We start from the raw sequence: 21,467 nt of genomic DNA, 5'->3' as shown, positions 1-21,467 counted from the left end.
CCACACACATATACACACTTCATACACGTATACATGCATCATACACATATAACACAAAGACATGCACACATGCATGCATATGCGCACACACACTACAGCCACACCGCCTCTAAGGGTAGACTGTGACTCCTCTTTGGACCCTGAGTCGGGAAGTCCCCTTGTGGCTCTCAGCTATACGGCTGCTTTCCCTGCACTGTGCAGACCCGTCCTGGCAGGCCCTCTGGTGGACCGAACATCTACCTTCAGTTCCTCTCCATGGTGCATGAGGGAACCTGAGAGCGTCCCCTGCTGGAGGCAGCCAGGTCATATCTAGATGTACCTTCCAGCCCTGTTGTCCTCCCCCATCCTTCCCTGGTGTTGCTGGGCCACCCTGAACAACAGTCTCCTCCCAGGACCCAGGACTCCTCTCAGGAGCCCTTGCTGGACTGCCTACTTCTTTGCCTTCCTCTTTTTTTCTTCCTCACCGTGGCTGTGCCAGAGGAGAAGGTCCCTCCTTGTATGGAATGCAGGTCCGTATGTGTCATGTCCTGAGGTCCTTGTGTTCCTTGGTTATCAAAATTGCAGGGTCAAGCCTGAAGACTCTGCCTCTGGATAGAGGTGTCTCAGGAGGACTAGAAGTTTGGGATTAGCAAAGACAAAAATATATTGATCGAATATTCCCAAAGTATTACCTCCAGTATACCTATAATTCCCATACAGATCCACTTTCCGTGGGGAGTCAGGGTCTCTTCACACCTGTTTAGCTCATCACACCTGCCCTCAGGAGACAGGCGGGGCGTTTTCAGCCCCATGTGGCTGCCCCTCTCCTGCCTCACTGAAGAAATTCTCCCATGGAATCCTTTTCTCTTCTCTCCCCTTTCCACTGTTTCCCTCCCTCCCCCACCATTTCCTTTAATATCACTGCTCCATTCCCCCTGTCAAGAGTCAGCTGCTTCTCTCTGGCTGTTGGCCTGGTTGCCAGTCATCCTGACCCATCAGTTCTTCCACGGATAGAGCCTTACTGGATATGGACCATGTGGACAGAGGAGGAAGAAGGGGTGCAGCCACTGCAGGTCTGACCTGGGACAATCAGACTGAGTCACTAAGGAAAGGCACCTTCATATTTTGCCAAAAGTGCCTGCTTGGTTCTTTTTGAAAGGCCCTTCTTGGTCCCCTTAGGTTGGCATGTGCTAAGGGAGGCAGGACATGTTCCATGCTCTAGGGAGTCAGAGGGGAGGAGAAAGGGCTTGGTCAAACTCACAACAATTCTGTGGGGCTGGCACAGACATGACCAGAGCTAGACAACAGGGAGGGGCCCAGGCAGAGCTGAGAACTGGTGTGTCTGATGTCAAATCCATTCTCATCTCCTCCTCCCTATAATTAAGTGGTTGCAAACAGCTAGTGCCAAGGTCTTTCCATGCTCTGAGGTCTTCAGTTCTACCCATGAGGTCAGGAGAAAGGGCCACAGTGTCTCTTTGCTGCCAGGATTTTTCCTGTGACCCAGCTGAGCAGTGATGAGTCTCCAGAATCCATAGGAACAGAGCAGCGCCCGGTGGGTGTTTCCTGATGCAGTTTGGTCCATGGTCTTCAGATAAGGAGGTGGCTTGCTTTTGTCTCTAGAACCTCTGGCTGACCTCCAGGCCTAAACTTTGCCTCTGTTCTGCTTTAACATTTCGAACCCTGTGGTTGGCTGAATAATGGCCCTCCAAATATATCCACGTCCTCCAAACCCCCAGAACCTGTGAATATTACCTGATATGGCAAAACGGTCTTTGCAGATGTGAGTACGTGAAAGACCTTGAGATGGGAGATTAGCCTGGGCTATCCAGGTGGACCCAGTGTCACCACATGGGCCCTTGTCAGAGGGTGGCAGGTGGTCAGAGTGAGTGGTAGGAGATGTGAAGACAGAAGCAAGAGATTTGAATGATAGGAGGAAGGGACCACCAGCCAAGGAATGTCTGCAGCCCTAAGAGCTAAAAAATACCAGGAAGCCTACAAAAGGAACCTGACTTGCTGACATCTTGTCTGTAGCCCAGCAAACTTGATTTTGAACTCGGCCCTCCAGAATTAAGGGGATAATTTTGTGCTGTTTTAAGCCATCAAATTTGTGGCAGTTTGTAACAGCAGTGAGGAGAAACTCATCCAGATTCCAAGCTCGCCTCTCCTTCCATCCATCTGGTCTCCCAGCATTGTTGTTCACTTGATGATGCCCCTGCTTTGCTGTCCTGCCTTGTCTTCCTGATTCCAATATCTCTCCTTCCCCATCCCTGTCCCTCAGCCCTGAACTCTGCTCTTGGCATTGCCTGCTCGTCGGTGCTCCCCACTGACAGCATAAATGATGGAACTCTGCCCTTCCTCATGATGCAAGGTTCTGCTGCTGGCTCTGAGCTCCAGGATGAAGGGACGACTCTGGCCAGCTCAGTGTAAAAGCTTGGCATCTCTGCCCTCCAGTCCCCAGACTTTTAATTCGGTTATGAAGGCGTGTGTGTGTATAAAATGCACAGGATATATACAGGCACACACACGGACATATGTATACACACATTCTATTCTACATGTTTTATATACAAATGCTAGCATACATGTAAAAACGGCATGGGGGCAGCACCTGGCCTCCTCTAACTTCACAAGAAGGAGGGAGAATCAAGATCAACAGCCCAAGGCTGATTCCTTTGAGGTGGGGGTCTGACAATACCATAAATATTTATTTGCTCATTCATTATTCAACGATGTACGGAGCAACTACTATCTGCCAGGCACTGTTTAGGACATGGGAGTACTGTGGTGAGTAAAGAAGGCTTCTGCTAGAGTGTACGTTCTGCTGGGAAAGATGAGCAATTACAACGTGAAGACGCACATAAATAAGATGATTTCCAATGAGAGATGACTGGAAAAGACAGCATGATGGTGTGAGAGCGGACAGGAGGAGACACTTACGGGTGATCAGTGAAAGTCTCCCTGCCAGGGGTCAATATTTGAGTTGAGATGACATCAGATAACAAGAGGCCAGCCTCTGAAGATCTATGGGAGAACATTCCAGAATGAAATCACAAGCGAAAAGGCCAGACACGCCTGAAGAGTGGCATCACGGATAACTCCTTGGTAGTGCCATTGTGCGCCTCGCTTTTCTCATGTGACCACATTTATGTGAGGTAGCCCCATATCTGCCACATATGAAACTGCTTCATTCTTTTGGATGGCAGCACAAGAGCCCGTTATAGGAAAAACCAAAATGCAATTAATCAGTCACGTGTCGACTGATATCTAAGATACGTCTCATCTAAATTTGCTGATCCAAGCAAGGCTGACATTAATATTTTGAAACATACATATTTCCCCACAAGCCAAGTAAATTTGTAGCATCAAACCCTTGAAGTGGAATTATTGGAACAAATAAAACATGCCTTTAATTTTCGTTAAAATCACCCAATTGCCCCCTATGAAAGCAGTCAACATGCGTATTCCCACCAACAAGGTGTGAGCACGAGTTTGCCTGTTTTATCTTTCCAGTCCTGTGTTAGCCATCTATTTGAGTGTTGTCAATCTGATAATACAGCATTTTGTAAATTTATTTTGAATTTCTCTTACCATAAGTGAGATTGAAACTCTTTCCCAGGATTAAAAGCTGTTAATATTTTCTTTTTCTGTGAACAGTTTATTCATATCCTTTGCTCGTTTCCCTTTCTGGTTATTAGTCCTTTTCTTATTGATTGGAAAGAGCTCTATATATTAATGAAACCAGCCTCTTCCATATATTAGCTATATTTTCCAAGCTTGCTTTTTTCTTTTTTCATTTTTTTTTTAAGGTAGTGTCTCATACAGAAAGTTTTTGGGTTTTTTTTTTTTTAATGTAATTAATGAGTGCTGTGCTTTGTGCCCTGTGGTACAGTGGTTAGGAGCTACAGCTGTTAACCAAAAGGTTGGCAGTTTGAATCCACCTGCCACTCCTTGGAAAGCTTATGGGGGCAGTGCTACTCTCTCCTATAGTGGCACTGAGTCAGAAATGACTTGATGGCAATGGGTTTGGTTTTGGCTTTTTTGGTGCTTTGTGTCAGGCGTAGGAAGTCAGCCTATCCTTCAGTGTTAATGCTTCTCAGGGGCCCTATCTCAGCACTGCTTCTGCTCTGACCCTTCCACTCTCTGTGGGTCATCTTGGCCATGCCAGTCACCGCTAATATGCTGACCATTTCCAAACAAGATTCTCTAGCCCTGAGTCCTGTGATGTATCCAGCTGCTGACTTCATCTCACACCCGCGTCAACAGTCAATCAACAGTCAACGCTGACCTTGTCACCTCCACCTGCCCCCCCCAGACCAGGTTCTCTTCCTGTGCCCTACGTCTCAGTGAGTCCTGTTGGCCATATTATCCCAGACTCCTCTTCCTCTTATTCCCACAAGGCCATATACACCAAGTTCTGTTACGACTACCATCTGGCTATTTCTCCCACTTGTCCTTCTCTCCCTGCTCCCACTGCCACTTCCCCCAAATGGCTAACACCATCTCTAACCTGTTTTACCTCACTACCTTCCTAATGAATGGACCGTCTTTCGTGTCTTGCTCTGATTCATTCTTCACATTGTAGCCAGAGCTTTCAAATTGGAACACGTCACTCTGCTGCTTAAATGGAGGCTAAAAGGGCAGTTGTGGCTCAGTGGTTGAGCTCTCGCCTTCCATGTGGGAGACCCACTCCTTGTTATGGGTTGGTTTGTGTCCTCCATAAAGATATGTCCAAGCCCTAACTCCAGTACTTGTGAATGTGACTTTATTTGGAAATAGGGTCTTTGCACATGTAATAAGTTCAGATGAGATCATACTGGAGTAGGGTGGGCCCTAATCCAATATGGCTGGTGTCTTTAAAACAAGAAGAGAAGACACAGAGAGACACACAGGGAAGATAGCCACGTGCAGACGGAGGCAGGGATTGGAGAGATGCTGCCACAACGCAAGGAATGCCTGGGATCACCAGAAGCTGGACTAGGCCAAGAAGGATCTGCTCTAGGGGTTTCAGAGGGAGAAAGGTCCTGCCAACACCTGATTTCAGACTTCTAGCCTCCAGAACCGTGACAGAATAAATTTCTGTTGTCTAGGCCACTTAGTTCATGGTCGTTTGATATGGCAGCTACAGGACACTAACACACCACTCTTTCTTCTTCCAAATCCAGCCAGGGTCCTTCCTTTCCACCTCCTGTGCATCTCTCTGGCCTCCGGCCTCCTGCCTGCCCCTTGGCCCCCTCTCCTGACTGCAGTCCAAGTCATCTCATCACTGCAGGGATCCAAGTCCTCCCACTGGTGATCAGGCCCTCCAATCTGGCTCCTGCCTAGCAGCTTCTGCTCAAAGCACTCTAAACCCTTCTTCCATCCCAGTGGCTCCTACTCGTCCTTCAGTTCTGCTCTTAGATGTCTTCCCCCCAAGAAGCTTTCCCACTCCCTACTCCCCTCACAAAGCCCCGCATGAGTAGCGCTACCTGTGAACCCTCCCTCTGGGCATGGAGAGCCTTGGCCGTTCCCTCCTCCCGGCCTTTCTAGACCATGAGCTCCTGGAGTTCGGCAGTCTGCGTCCTTCTGCACTGCAACCTCAGGACCTACCACGGGCCCCAGAACACGGGAGGAACTGAGCAGGTGTTTACTGAATCTCTAAATCCAGGTCTTGAGTCTACACCCGCTGTCTTTGGCCATTCTTCAAGGAAGCATAAAAGGCTGGCGCCACTGCTGGGAAGCTATCCTTGTCTCCCTTCCTGAGTAGGTCCTGTGATAGGGGACCCTGGGGAGCAGAGCTGCACCCCTGGCTGTCCCAGCCTGCTGTCAGGGCTCGCTCCCCACCGCCTGGCCCAGAGCCCGGCTGGGCCACCGCCGCCACGCCAGCGCCCTGCGAAGGCCGGTGGTGACCTCTCGGTTGCGCAAACTGTAAATGAGCGGGTAGAGCAGCGGCGTGACGCTGGTGTAGACTAGCGCCAGCGTGCGATCGCTCCGCGGGGCGTAGGAGGCTTTGGGCCGCACATACATGAAGGTGGCACAGCCATAGTGCAGGAAGGTGACGTCCAGGTGGGAAGCGCAGGTGGCGGCTGCCTTGCGGCGACCCCCGGGCACTCGCAGGCGGCGCAGGGCGGCTGCCAGGGCGCTGTAGGAGGCCAGGATGAGCGCAGCGGGCAGCAGCAGCAGCAGCAGGCAGGCACCGAGCAGCGGCAGCTCGTCCGCGTAGCCACGCGTGCAGGCCAGGTGCAGCAGCGCCGTGATGTCGCAGAAGAAGTGCACAAGCAGGCGCGGCCTGCAGAAGGGCAGGCGGAAGACGCCGGCCACCAGCTCCAGCGACACTGCCAGGCCGCCAAGGCCGCAGGCCAGCGCCAGACGCGCGCAAAGTGCAGGAGTCATCACTGCCGGGTAGCGCAGCGGGTGACAGATGGCCACGTAGCGGTCGTAAGCCATGGCTGCCAGCAGGAAGCACTCGGCGCCGCCCAGCGCCACGAAGAGCTGCATCTGCATGGCGCAGGCCACCAGCGAGATGGGGCGGCCGCGCGCGGGGCCTGGAGCAGCCAGGTCCGCCAGCGCGCGCGGCGCCACCACAAGCGTGTAGCCCAGCTCGATGGCCGACAGCTGGCCCAGGAAGAGCAGCATGGGCGGGCGGCGCGGCGCCGCGGCCACGGATGCCAGGATGAGCAGGTTGCCGGCCACCGTGGCCAGGTGCGCGGCCAGCAGCAGCAGGAAGAGAGTGGGCCGCAGGCGCGGAAACTCGGAGAAGCCTAGCAGCAGGAAGCCTGGCGCGCTGGCATTGAGGGCACGGCCCATGTGGGCACCACCCCTGAGGAGAAGGACCAGCTGTAGGTGCAGCCCGGGCCTGCTGGCGAAGGGAGAGAGCACAAGTGGAATTAGAGGGTGTGTGAAAAGTGAGGGCGCAGAGAGGGGCTGCCCCTCCTGGGCGTTTTCCCATGGCCAGGAGGGGAGCCTGATGGAATTCTGGAAGAAACGGTGCCATTGCTCCTGCCTCCTGGACCTGGGATTTCCGCAGCTGCTGTCTCAACACCTCTTTCCAAAGAACCTGGACTTCAGCTCCGTTTCCTTGACTGCACACCCACTCCTGGCCTAATTCACAGCCAATGCACGGGACCTCCATACCCTAGTTATGACTTCTTGGGCCCTATGTGCCTGAGAGTGTCACTTATGCCGCAGGCAGCTCCCCAGGCAGGGAGGCCTCTTTGGTCTCTGCTCCCTGCCCCCCTTCTTCCCCCTCCCTGCCCCCACAAAGCCACTTCAGAGTTGCTGTCTGCCTTGTGCCACAGAATCACAGGGACTTCATGCAGAGGAAGACCTTAGAGGTCATCTCACACACCCTCTTTATTTTACAGAGAAAATAAAACTCCAGGGACTGAAGGGCTTAAGTACTCAGGAAACGAGGACCAGGTCTCTATTACAGGCCGAACCCAGGGCTCCTGGTGGCCCCAGATGAGGCCGAGAAGAAACTTGGGGCCAAAGAATCAGCCATATTGCCTGGCCTTCAATAGAAGCCCTGTTGGCCAGGCCCGGGACAGACACCTGACTGTAGGGAGTGGTTGGCGGGAGGGCCTTGCTCTGCGTGTTGGGAACAATCTGGAACAATCCGTACCTAGTGTGTTTATTAACACTCTGCCAGCATGAGAAGCGGTGTTTGCTCTAACCCGACTTTCAGGGGAAGCAGCACATTCCAAGTTCGCGTCATCACAGTTCCTTTCTGAGCGTTACCGGTGACTCACTTGCAGGCTACGTCTGGAGAACATCAGCAGCCCAGAGGCCCGCTGTGAGCCTTGTGAAAGTCCTGATGGGAAAAGTTCCTGAGAAGGAAATTTGAGGCCATGCGACCGGAGGGGAAGTTTGATTTTTTTCAAATCCATATTAATGACATCTCCTCTTAGTTCCTCATCTCTTTTTATTAATTTTAATTTTAATTGTAGGCTCTGCTATTATTTCCTCTTAGTGACTCTCAACTGCTGTTCACAATCCATGCGGCAAGTAGAATTTGTCCCTTAGCTGTTCAACATGCAGAGCAATGGCAATAAAGCCGGGTCAAAGGGTAAATGTAAACGGGGTGAAAGACCTGGAAGGCCTAGTGTGCAAAGAGCTGGATGTCTCTGACCTCAGGCTCCTTCTTGAGGGGAGGATCCTGATGGTCTATATCTATCAGTGTCACCCAGGCTCTTCCTTGTCATCTGAGGGGAGCATCCCCAAACATAAGTTTTCAATTTTAGGAAGGGGAGTAGGGGGCTTGGGGTGGGTCTGGGGGGCGGGTAGAATGGGTCCCACCTATTTTACAATACCTACTTTTTTTTTTTTTTTAATTTGGCCAGTATCCAGTCTGCTGAGCAAAACTTCCTTGCTGCGTGTTGTGGCTTCAGATGTGGATGAGAGAAAGCAGCCTGAGTGACTTGGTGGTCTCTTGCAGGAACTGTACTGAGGTGGTATCCACCCTGCTGTCTCTGCTCTGCCTCGGTTGTCCCTCCTATGCCTTCCTTTTCTCCTCCTTAGAGAAGGGGACTGGGAGGGAGACAGACACAGTCCAGCTCTCTTCCATCATGTTCACGTTGCCCAGCGATGCAGGGACAGGTCAGGCCGGCGGGCACCATGACGATAACCTGAGATGTATTAGGATGCCCGTTGAGTGATAACAACCAGGCTGTGTAAAGCCAGTCAGAGGTTTTAAATCAAAAGGAGCCCAGGGAGTGTTTCTGCTGTGCTTAGAGCTTTTAGGAGAATTTGTCACGGATTCCAGGTATCTATGGTAAAAGTGTCTTTTTTCTGGGAGGGGAAAGTAGAACAGATGCTTTCAAAACTGTGAATTCAGTCCTTTCAAAGCCCAGCTCCACCCCAGCAGGAGACGCTGCAGAGAGGCAAGAAACAACTCCAGGGTCTGCAGAGCCTCCACCCTAGGGACAGAACGCAGGTTGCCTCCCTTTCCAGGTGGTTAACAACCTCGCAATAATAGCTGGCACTGTGAGAGCTCCCAGGGTAATGCAAATGATTGATTGATCAACTACTAGCTGAAAGGTTGGCGGTTTGAACCCACCCTTGAAAGACAGGCCTGGCAATCTGCTTCAGAAAGGTCACAGCCTTGAAACCCTAGGGAGCAGTTCTACTCTGAACCCATGGGGTTGCCAGGAGTCGGAATAGACTGGACAGAAGCTCACAACAACAACAGAGAGTACTGGGAAAACAGTCCTAAGAACTCGACGAACTTAACTACTTTAATATCAGTGACAATCAGGTGAGGCAGGTGGACTCTTATTGTACCCATCTCACAGAAGAGGAAACTGAGGCTCAAAGACATTAAGTGTTATGTGGCTAGTCAGCAGTAAAACCAGGCTTTGCACCCAAGCAATCTAGCTCCTGAATCCATGGTCTTTTCCGCAGTCTTCCTTATTTATTTATTTATTTTTTTACTTCTCCCCAAATTCCTTTCTATATAAGACACCGCATCCTTCATCTCACGTCTCCCTGCTCCTACCCAGAAATTACCTTGCTCCCTGGGTGTCTCTGTCCTTGGATTTCCCTTCCCTGGTGTTTTTCTGGAGGACGTGTGGATGGGAGCAGTAACACAGATCATCTAAACAGCACATCTAAAGTTAATTGCTGCTTGGCTCTGGCTCTCATTATTCTGGCAGATCCAGGCTCCTAACTGCATGGGTCACGCCGGGCACCCAGAGCAAAGCTGGCTGCTGGCCCGGGGGACATGTAGATGTGGCTGGGAGCCTGACCGGAAGGTGAGAATGCAGAGCTGGGATCGGACTTTTGCTATGTAGAATTTCTAAAATTATCTGTCAGAGAGATGCTATTTCAATTGGTCACTTTAATGGTTCGTTGACGTTCCTCTAAGGAGAGGCTTGGAGCCCTGGTTAAGAGTTTGGCTGCTCACCAAAAGGTCAGGAGTTCAAATCCACAAGCTGCTCCTTGGGAACCTTATGGAGTAGTTCTATTCTGTCCTATAGGGCCACTATGAGTCGGAATTCCAACTGGTGTGCTTCTTCTTTGGTTAAGGAGAGGCTGTGGAGTGGAGGATGTGAGAAACAGCAGATCGGGCCCCTCCAGGTTTGAGGAGTCCCCAGAGTGCTGGACTGACATGGAGCTCGAAGGTTGTCTGGCCCATCCCTGGTGGTGCAGCTGAAGTGGCCCAGTGAGGGCATGCCCAGCCTGGGGTGTCCTGCATCTTCAAGCAACAGAGCTGGACTGGAGCCAGGACTCACGACTCCAGCTTGAAACGGTCCTATTTCCCCAAGAATTGGCTCCAGAGTAGACCCAAGAAGCCTAGTGGGATTGTAGTTTGCAGAAGCATCAAAGGAGCGGTCACAGCAGCACCTGGTCACTGTCCCATAGGAAGTTAAACTTAGAAGGTCAGAACCCTCCTGAATATTCCTGACTTTACACAGTAACCTGTCATGGGCCTCTGGTCTACGAATCTGTATAGATTGTTCTAGAACTTCTTTTCATCCAGTGCATCTTTTCGGGAATAACAAACTATACACTCTATCAAAAGATGGTGCTTACTTTTCTTGGCCTTCACCCTTGGTGCAGTAGGAGGGCCTCACTTCTAAATCTTTGCTTGATTTGGTCATGTGAGTGAATCATTTCTTCCCAAGCCCTCGGGCGCTCTGTGATTGGGGAGGGGCTCTCTGGGGGCTCAGTGAGGCAACACTCAGAGGCTCCTAGCATGGAGCCTGCACACAGCAGGTGCACATGGAAACTGAAGCTCACTCCTGTCTTACGTCGGTCCCTCGTGGCTTGACAGTCACCTTTCCGTCATGAACATGTCCTCACCCTGTGTGGCTTCGGGGGCTTTCCTGGTGCCTTCTGTGACTTCCTGAGGCTCTGGAAGCAGAGGTGTGTGGTATGCTGGGTGTGGAGGCTCATGGGAAAAGGAGAGTTGACTCCAGCTCATGGCAGCCCCACCTGTGTCAGAGTAGAACTGTGCTCCACAGCACTTTCCATGGCTGGTTTTTTGGAAGTAGATTGCCAGGCCTTTTTTCCAAGACACCTTTGGGTGGACTCAAACCTCCAGTCTTTTGGTTAGCAGCTGACAATGTTAACTGTATGCACCGCCTAGGGACTTCTAAGTAGACATGGTGTCATGGATTGAATTATGTCCCCCCCAAAATGTGGGTATCAACTTGGTTAGGCCATGATTCCCAGTATTGTGTGGTTGTCCTCCATTTTGTGATTGTAATTTATTTTGAGAGGATTAGGGTGGGATTGTAACACCACCCTGTCAAAGGGCATCTCCCTGATCCAAGGTAAAGGGAGTTTCCCTGGGGTGTGGCCTGTACCACCTTTTATCTCTCAAGAGATAAAAGGAAAGGGAAGCAAGCAGAAAGTTGGGGACCTCACACCACCAAGAACGCAGCACCAGGAGCAGAGTGCATCCTTTGGACACAGAGTCCCTGCACCTGAGAAGCTGCTCGAGCAGGGGAAGGTTAAGGACAAGGACCTTTCTCCAGAGCTGACAGAAAGAGAAAGCCTTCCCCTGGAGCTGACACCCTGAATTTGGACCTGTAACCTACTAGACTGTGAGAAAATAAATTTCTTTTCGTTAAAGCCATCCACTTGTGGTATTTCTGTTATGGCAGCACTAGATGACCAAGACACATGGATATTGATAACTCTGACTCTGTATCTATCTTTCTATCATCTATCTATCTCTACATCTCTATCATTCTCTTTTCTCTTAGATTTCCAATTGTCTTTCTGAGACTGTACAGGCTATAAAAGGAGTTGTCTTTGGATTGAAATCCTGGCTCAGTCACTTACTAGCCTCATTAACTTTGGGTTATATACTCAATTTCCCTGACCCTCAGTCTCTTTACATTTAAATGGAAATAATGATGCCTAATTCACAGGGCTGTTGTGAGAATTAGGCATATTGTAAAGAAAACCCACAACAAAGTCCCCAACAAAAGGTGGTTATTAATGACATCACAGATGTTGTCACCCCTTCTATAATGCTGACTCCTGTACCTACCACAACGGCTCCTTTTCCTGAGCCATACAGGCCTTCTCCTTGGTTCAGGACAGATAACTTGAAATTTATTAGTTTATACATTTGCATTATTATATAGTTCAAATTTGTTTTCTGAAGCGAAGTCCCTTGGATTAAAACTCATTTACCACCTTTCAGTGGTTTGTTCTAATCAGATTGGTAATTTCTTTATACAGAAGAGCTAAATATCATCTTTGGATTTAGGGATTTCACTGTGGCCTCCCTCTTCCGACATTTATGCCCTACAGCCTCAATCCCTGGGAGATGGCTATTGTTCCTTGCGGTGTTTCTGTCTAGTGAGCCAGCTTCTTTTTCATGATAGTGCAGCCTCCTGGGTCCAACATGGCTAAATTTGGAGTGATATCTTGTCAAAGACTTTTGAGTCTAAACAAGAGCAATCCTTTGTTAGTTTCTTTTTGGCCATTTTAGACCCTGAAATCATTTAAGTAGATATAATAGGGAAAGTTTTCCTGACACACAATCTTGGTTTTTCCTTATATGGTGTTTTCTGAGTATTCATAGGTTTTCCTTCAGGTTATAAAAGCGAGATGCCTTTCGTACTTCTGTGTCCATGCTGGAGCCCTTCTTTAAAATGGCACCTACAGGGGGCTTTTTCGGTCCTCTGGCTCTGGAGCAATATGTTACCTTGGGTTCTGCATTTTGGCCAACATTTCTCCCTCTTTTCTGACAATTTGGAATTACCAGTCCCCCACAATACACCTGTGTCTGCAGCTCTCTGAGTAGTAGCTGCTATTAGTTTTCTTGCCTCTCAAAGTCAACCATGGGGTTTGGGTTTTGAGTTAAGAGTCATCTCAGGCCTCCTGCTCTCAGTTTTTTTTTTTTTTCCCATCTCAGGAGCTTTGAGCATGAAAATCTAGGGCTCCTGCTAAGTTTAGGGCTGGCTCTCTACTTTTGATGCTTTTAAAGAAACTCTGCTTGAACAAAGCAGTATCCGTTTTAACGAATGTCTCTAAACGAAGTTTCCACCAGAGGAAGAAGGATTGGCTTCAAAAATAAGTGCTTTAATGTTGAACATCAAGAGTTTCTGGCCAAGAGACTGTCCCAGTTTTGGGACCACGAAGGTCAACCTCATTGCACATAAACGCTTGGTCACTGTGCTGATATGTTTGGGGGAAGCGTTCAGGGTTGAAATGATAGGTCAACCTCATTGCACATAAATGCGTGGTCACTGTGCTGATATGTCTGGGGAAGCATTCAGGGCTGAGCGTCAGTCACTTTATCTACTTGAAATGATTAGCATCTTCATTCTAGAGGAAAACTAGTGTCTTATGTTAACGGTGATGGGAAAATTTGGAAGCAGATCATGATGAAGCTGAACAACATGGTAAACATAACTATTACCATTAAATCATACACAAGAAAAATGTTGAAATGGCAAATGCTTTGTTATATATTTATTTACCACAATAAATAAAACCAACTGTCATTTTCCATGTAGCCTATCTTAGTCACTGTGAAACTACTTTTCATTTCAAAACTACATCTTGGGCTACTAAACAGCCAAGAGGGCTCCCTCCAACATTCCAAAGACTCCCCTTCTAGAAGGTACTTTTCTGCTTCATGTTGGCCAGAGACTAAGAGCTGAGGCTGAGCAGTGAGGCAAGGCAGCTGCTCAGACGAGGGTGTCTCGGCTACCTTGATACCACCAGGGCATTTCATAATTCACTAAAATGGTAAATGCATTGATGAGAAAAAAAACACTGACCCCTGGGCGAGCCACTTACAGGAGGCTCTGCTGATATCTTTGGTGTTCCAGGGTCTTGGAGAGGCACAGGCCTGTTGGAAATCTTCACCCTCAGGAGCCGTGTAGATGATTTTGGCTTAGGAGCTCTTTCCAATGGGATCCTCTCCCACTACGCTACCACCTACCCTGAGTTTCCACCACAGACCCCTGGGGTGGCTGAGAAAGCAATAAATGAGAATAACTGAGGGCCAGCTCTGGATAGGCCAGGCTTTCTGCAAGGGCTACCCCTGGGCTGTTGTGGTCCCTGCCTGGAATTTGGTCTGTAGGCCAGGCCAGGAAGAATAAATGGAGCCTTTTCTCTGTTGATCTTCTTAGTGGACAAGTGTTTGTATCTGTGGAGCTGGAAAATACTCATGGATAGCATCTTATCAAATGCTCTCTTCTGCCCCTAAAAGTTGGAGAAATAGTGTTTTCCTCAAGTCTGTTTTTACATCTTATTATATAGGAACAGAATGTTCCTGGACACCTCTCCCCAAAAGCCTTTGTTGACTGAGAGGAAGATAGGGTGCTCCCATTTTTAGCTGGGAAAGCTGGACAGGAGAGGCGCCTTTGGACAAAGCCATTCAGTAACCATGAAACAGCCTGAAAGCCCCCCATCTTTAGCTGCTCCTGCTCCGCCCTCCTCACACACCCAAGAATAAAGGGACCACAGTTGTCATGGTTGAGCACTATGAGCTCTGTGCTCACCAAGCTGGGGCACCAGCCTGATCAAGGAGGGTAGGGGCATGGGCTTGAATACTCGTCTGTTTCATAGGCATGTCTTTTGGGCAAACCTTTTTGGAAGAGTTTGGACCTCCTTGTGTCCATGCTGTACTTGGTATTCCTTCTCCTCCTCTACCCAACCCCAGCCCTAAACACTTGGCTTTCTCTTACCTGGGCTCCCTGAGAGGGAAGACTTGGAAATAGATGGAGAGGGGACACTCAGGACGAGAGGTGGGAGAGATCACAGAGAGTGAAGACCAGGGCACTCCGTAGCTGCAGTGGAGAAAGCATGTAGGAGAAGGAGGATGCAGAGGGAGGTTGAGATGGAGAGCATAACAGAGTGGAAGGACCCAAGGGGGCACCCCAACAGGCAGTATGATTAGCATGGGTGGTCTGCCTCTGGCCTTTGCTTTATATCTCCACAGAGTGGGAGATGGGAAGGAGAGAGTGTGTTAGTCTCCAGAGGGAGTGCAGGCGCAGATGCTCCCTGTGACTAATCACTCTCAATGCAAACCCCTCCTCTGGCTGGAGACTTAGGAGGGGACTGGTACATGAGCAGCCACTCTGCCCCACACAGAGAAACAGCAGCTCCTCTCTCTGCTGCCCACCTGCCCGCAGCACCACCTGTTCCTTTGGGGCCACCCCTTTCCTGAGAGTGTTACTTGCTTCTCTTTCATCAGAGCAATTCCCATCTCTGTACCTTTGGTGACTTGCCAGGAGGCTGCCAGCCCTAAGAGGTCTTGATTTGTCCAATGGTGTCCTAGGGCTGTCATAATAAAATACCACAGAGTAGGTGGCTTTAAAGAAGCCTCCACTGACAGAAGGGTGGTTGATTGTCTCACAGTTCTGGATGCTGGGAGTCCAAATCAGAGTCTCAGCTGTGTTGATACCTTCTGAAAGTTTTGAGAGAGTAATTGGTCCATGCTTCTATCCCAGCTTCTGGTGGCTGCTAGTGGTCTTTGACATTCTTTTGCTGCATATAGGTGCGTCTGCCTCTGTCATCACATGGCATCTGTCTTCCCTCGGTGTGACTCCATTTCCATATCTGTCCTTCTCTTTTATAAAATGCCATTCAGAGGGGATTAGGATCAAGACCCACTATACTCCAATATGTGCTCATTAACTTAACTGACAACATCTGCAAAGAAAAGCCCCATTTCCCCAAATACGGTCACATTCACCCATGCCAGGATTGGAACTTCAATGTATCTTTTAAGGGGACACAATTTAACCCATAACAATTGGCCAGAGCAGGGAGCTGGCTGTTGAGACTCATGAATCCTCTTTCTCAACTCTCACACTTGTGCAAGGATCCTCCTGACCCTGGAGTGTGAACTGGGTGGCTCTGGATGGCCTCTTACCTTTGGAACTCCCTCTTGACTGTTAGAGACAACCCTGAAAATCCAAGTGTATATGTGCTCCAGAATCGTAGGACTTCAGAGGTCATCCTAATTCATTTGTTTACACATTGATTCATGGACTCAGTGATTATTGAGTACCTACTACGTGCTAGGCTTTGATGGAGGTGTCGGGGAGAGAGCAGACAAACAGACAAAAACTCCTACCCTAGTGGAGCTTGCGTTCTTTTTTGTATTCTGTATTATTATTATTAATATTTTTATTGTGCTTTAAGTGAAAGTTTACAAATCAAGTCAGCCTCTCATACAAAACCTTATATACACCTTGCTATATATACTCCTAGCTGCTCTCCCCCTAATGAGACACCATATTCCTTCTCTCTACCCTGTGTTTCCGTGTCCCTTTAGCCAGCTCCTGCCCCTCTCCGCCTTCTCGTCTCCCTTCCAGAGAAGAGCTACCCAGATATTTTCATGCATCTACTTGATCCAAGAACCAAGAAGCCCACTCCTCACCAGCATCATTTTCTGTCTTATAGTCCAGTCCAATCCCTGTCTGAAGAGTTGACTTTGGGAATGGTTCCTGTCTTGGGCTAACAGAAGGTCTGGGGACCATGACCTCTGGGGTTCTTCCAGTCTCAGTCTGACCATTAAGTCTGGGCTTTTTATGAGAATTTGGGGTCTGCATCCCACTGCTCGCCTGCTCCCTCAGGGATTCTCTATTGTGCTCCCTGTCATGGTGGTCGTCGGTTGTATCTGGGCACCAGGAGCTTGCATTCTTGGAAGAAGAGACAATCACTAAATGAAGTTAATTATCTGGCACATCAAAAAGTGGTAAGTCCAATGGAGAAAAATTAAGGAGAATGGGGGTAGGAGGGTTGGCATGACATTTTCAGTAAGATGTTTGAGGAAGCCATTTGTGGTAGGGTGACACTGGTGGACTATCTGAAGAAGGTAAAGACATCAACCATGTGGACGTCTGGGAGAAGAATGTTCCAGGGAGAAGCAGCAGCCAGTTGGAGGCCCTGGGTGGAGCAGGCCTGGGTGTTGAGGGACAGCAACGAGGCCAGTGCACCCAGGTAGAGTGAGTGAGGACAGAGTGGAAACAGATGTGGCCAGAGCAGTGGCATGGCCAGCAGGGGGTGTTCTGGATTGGGAGGACATAGGCTTTCATTCTGAGAGGGATGGGGAGCCAGGGCAGCTTTGTGAATGGGAATGCTATAAATGGACCACTCTGGCTGCTGTGTGGGGAGTAGGCTGTGGGGAGGGTGGATGCAGAAAGGCCAGCATTGCAATAACTCAAGTGAGAGGATGTGATCGGGGCCAGCAGCAGAAGTGGTCCGATTCCGGACATATTTTAAATGCAGAGCTAATAGGATCTCCTGATAGATCAGCTATGAAGTGTGGAAGATAGAAGGGTCAAGAAGTCAAGACGACCTCTCTCTCTCTCTCTCTTTTTATTTGCCTGAGAAACAGGAAGGATAGAGGTGTCATTACAGAGATAAGGAAAGCACTGGGTGGAGCAAGTTTTGGAGTGGGGGAATCAGAACTTCAGGGTAGGGCACATGAAGTCTGAGGTTTCTGCAAGATGTCTGAGGTTTCTGCAAGATATCTGAGTGGATGGGTCAATTGGCAGGTGGGTGCATGACCTGGAGTCCAGGGCTAGAGACATTGGAGGTATAAATGTGAAGTCTCCAATTAGAGATAATTTTTAAAGTCATGAACCTGAGTAAGATCATGGTGGGAAGGAGTAGTGGGCGGTGGTGGTTTAGTGACAGATTCTTGACTTCCATGTGGGAGACCCTGGTTGCATTCCTGGCCAATGCACCTCATGCGAAGCCCCCACCCTTCTATCAGTGGGGGCTTGTGTGTTGCTATATGCTGAGCGGGTTTCAGTGGAGCTTTCAGACTAAGACGGACTAGGAAGAAATACCTGGTGATCTGCTTCCAAAAATCAGCCTATGAAAGCCCTCTGGATCCCAACAATCTGATCCCATTGTACATAGGGTTGCCATGAGTTGAAGGTCGACAACAACTGAGAAATAAAAAGGGTCCAGATCTGAGCCTTGGTGTGCACCAATGCTAGGAGTTTAGGCGTATGGGAAAAAACCAGGAAAGGAACTCTGGGGGAGCCTACAATCTCCATTTTGTAGCCAATTAAATGATGTGTGTTCTGCCTGCTTCCCAATTTCCACATCTCCATCACCACAGACTATATATGTGGAAAATCCCATGACACAGTAGAATGGCTTCCCTACTGATAATGACAATTCCCAGTCTTTACGCTGTGGCACAACGGTTAAAGCACTCTTCTGCTAACCCAAAAGTTGGGGCAGAATGAACCCACCAGCCAATGCAAAGGAGAAAGATGTGGCAGTCCACTTCTATAAAGATTTACAGACTTGGAAACCACATGAGGCAGCTCTACTCTGTCCTATAAGGCTGTTATGAGTCAGAATTGACTCGAGGGCAAGGGTTTTTTTGTTTGCTTACATGCTTCTTACATTAAAGGTGATATGGAGGGCTGAATGACAGTCACAGGAGCAGCGATGGGTCTTACTTTTCCCATACCCCACCTGTCTTCGTAAGCAGTAAGGAGTTACACTAGAAGCAGGAAGTGAGGGCAGAACCCTACCCCATGGAGAAGGAAAGGGTTGGAAACAAAATTTCTGGGTTCCAAAATTCTGTTTTCTAACCCCAAACTTGCCAGTTTTTGCTATGGAGACTTTGGAAGTAATTTAAGTTGTCACAGCCTTAATTCACATAACTAAAACATAGTAATAATAATAAACATATCTAATTAGCAGATCATTTTGAGATTTTAAATTACATCTTTATATTATATTATGTTCAAAAGTGCAGCATAATACCATTTATTATCACATTAAAGAGCCATATCAACATATTTTCTATCATAGAACTCCATACCACAATTCTCTGATAGTTATTCTGAGGTTTTAGTCTGGAAAAAATTGAGACCTTTGACAGAAACAGAGCCATCTAGAAAGAGAGAGAGTTGGGAAGGATGCTGAGATCAGAGCTGGCATATGGAATTCCACATACCCTTCAGGTGATCATGCACAATAGCTGCCCAAGTAGGTCTAAATGTGTAGGACAGAGGTCATGGCTAGGACTAAAAAAAAAAAAAAATTTTTTTTTTTTTTTCAGAGGCTTGGAAATTTCCTTAACTGGGATTTTGAGTGGTGGGAGTTTGGTATTCTGCATCCATGCAGACCTTATAGACAGTATGGTGTGCCAGAAAGGCTTTAGGCTTGGAGTTCAAAAACCTGGGATCTAGTTCTATCTCTGCCACTAATTCTTCGCAACTTTGGGAATATTATTTAACTTGCCTGAACCACCTTATATGTATATGGGAGCCACAATAACCCCTGCCTCAAAGGATTATTGTGAAGGTTGAATCAGATGTTTGTAAGATTGCTTTGTAAACTGAAAAGAGTTTTGCCAATTTTAGTTAGTACCAGGAGTGATAGTTTTATGGAGACAGGAACCTAAAATATAAACCCCAGACTTTGAGAGTGTTCTGAGCCCATGGACATTGAGGAAGTCCACTATAGTTCAAGTACTCAAGGCCACTATCCACAGGTTGAATTGGTATGGGTGGTTCAAGTCTGCCCAATGCCGGAATCCATGAGTTGAGCTGGTATAGGTAGTTCATACACACCCAATGCTAGGATAAATGGGTTGAACTAGTATGGGTAGTTCATGTCTACCCAATGCCAGGAACTGTGGGTTGAAGTAGTATGGGTAGTCCATATACATACAATGCCAGGATCCATAGGTTGAACTAGTATGGGTAATTCAAGTCTACCTAGTGCCAGGATTCAAGGGTTGAGCTCGTATGGGTTGTTCACATCTACCCAATGCCAGGATCAGAGGGTTGAGCTGTAATGAGGAAGGTAAGGCAGGGTCAAAGCAGGTGAATGATTCATAGCAAGGAGTTCTGATGGCAATTTTGAGGATATACTCTTTGAGAATCTGGGGCATGAGAGACAGGAACTAGCTTGAGAGTGCTCAATATGAGGTAAGAGACAGGGCCAGGGTAGAAGAAGAAAAGTGGACCAACTCCTGAGTCCCGGAATACTGAGAGCATAGCAGAAAAGAAAGCAAGTCTGGAGAGGTAGGGCCAAGATGGTGGAGTAGCCAGACGTTTCCTGTGGTCCCTCTTACAACAAAGCAAGTGAATCCATTATATATGACAATGCAGGAGCCCTGGACGTCAGAGGCAAAGTTGAGGAATCAGACTGAGTGGCAAGGGGAGGGACAGAGGGTTCAGAAACAGTGAGGAATTGCCAGACCTGACCCAGTGGGAACCAGCGCCCTGCAGGCCAGAATCGACTGGCACCAGTGGGGAGGCAAGCAGTGGCGTTCAGGATGCCTTTTCCACGTCGGGAGAGGCTGAGTGGCAGAGAGTCTGCTTACTCCCCCAGAATCAGTGAAAAGCAGTGCTCAATCAGCAAAAGATAAGTACACGGGTCTAACCTACTGTGCAGATCAAAAATACCCCTTTGGGAAAAAACACTCTCCCCCTTACCTGCCCCCCTTCCTGCTCTGCACTGGGTCTGAGGTGGCTTTAGAGATTGCTGCATTCCCTGGTCTGGAAGTAGGACCCATCAAGCGTTTTGAGCCATTCTCCCAGCCTTGGGCAGGGAACAAATTAACAAACAGGGAAAAAATAATCTGCAAGCTTCCCTAAGTCAGGAACTCAGGTCAGAAACAGCTCCTTTGCTTAGGCACAGGCATAAGAGGTCCACAGACTTTGAATGTCTTTCACCCTTGCATAGACCTGTGTGGGCCCATTTCAACAGTGTAGGCCCTCATCAGCACAGTACAGCAGGGTATATACCTGAAGGCTAACTACAACTGTTTCAGCTATATGGTAGAGAGACAGGTTTGTGACATTTGACACTGCTCTGCCTATTAAGCAGGGTCCTCACCTACCCATATCAGGGGCTTGAGGACTGGTGGTTTCAACCAAGCCACCTAACAGCCTTCCCCCCAGTGGGGGTCAAAAAGCAAGTGCTGGCTCCCAGTACTTGTAGCCAACAGCATTGGGTGCCCATAGTCCAGATGCAAAGCCCACCCACCTATGCACTCGCAGAAACTCAGGGACAGCTGTCAGCCCCCTGTCTTGCTCAGCATGTGACACCCTACTGCAGCCAGACACCTGTGTCTACACCAATTACCCCTGCTGTTCTAGGACTATATGTGAGAGCCCTCACCACACACTTGGTGATCAACTACCTGGATACCTGAGCTGAATCCATACAAGAAAAGTGAACATACTTCTGGTCTCACATACTTGGAACAGCTCTAACCACCTGGTGACAGGATGTTAGAGCTTCAAAGGCACCAATAATCAAACTAGCTCACTGAGCAGCCTATTTGGTCATATCAAAACAAAACAAAACAAGAAGCTAGGACACAGTAAGCAAACATAAAATAAATAAATACAATAACTTATTGATGGCTTGGAGACAGCAGTCATTATCAAATCATATAAAGAGGCAGACCATGATGGCTTTAGCAAGCTCCTAAAACAAAGAATCAAGAAATCTGTATGAAGAGTACCTCCTGGTATTACCAGAGTTAGAATACAAAAGATTAATATACAGAACTTTTCAAGGGATCAGGAAGGAGATCAGACAAAATGCAG

At 48.5% G+C, this 21,467-nt stretch overlaps 1 protein-coding gene across 1 annotated transcript; it reads right to left on the bottom strand.

Moving 5' to 3' along the window:
- Positions 1–5,781: 5,781 nt before the first annotated feature.
- Positions 5,782–6,762, bottom strand: LOC126082113 (olfactory receptor 10AC1-like). Its single transcript, XM_049894565.1, has one exon. It carries the CDS (start codon positions 6,760–6,762, stop codon positions 5,782–5,784), a length of 981 nt encoding a protein of 326 aa, XP_049750522.1.
- Positions 6,763–21,467: the final 14,705 nt, after the last annotated feature.

Source organism: Elephas maximus, chromosome 8, assembly GCF_024166365.1.
Source record: "Elephas maximus indicus isolate mEleMax1 chromosome 8, mEleMax1 primary haplotype, whole genome shotgun sequence".
Classification (NCBI taxonomy): Eukaryota; Metazoa; Chordata; class Mammalia; order Proboscidea; family Elephantidae; genus Elephas; species Elephas maximus.
Note: the sequence above shows the minus strand (reverse complement) of the source record. Positions and strands in the feature narration are given on the sequence as shown.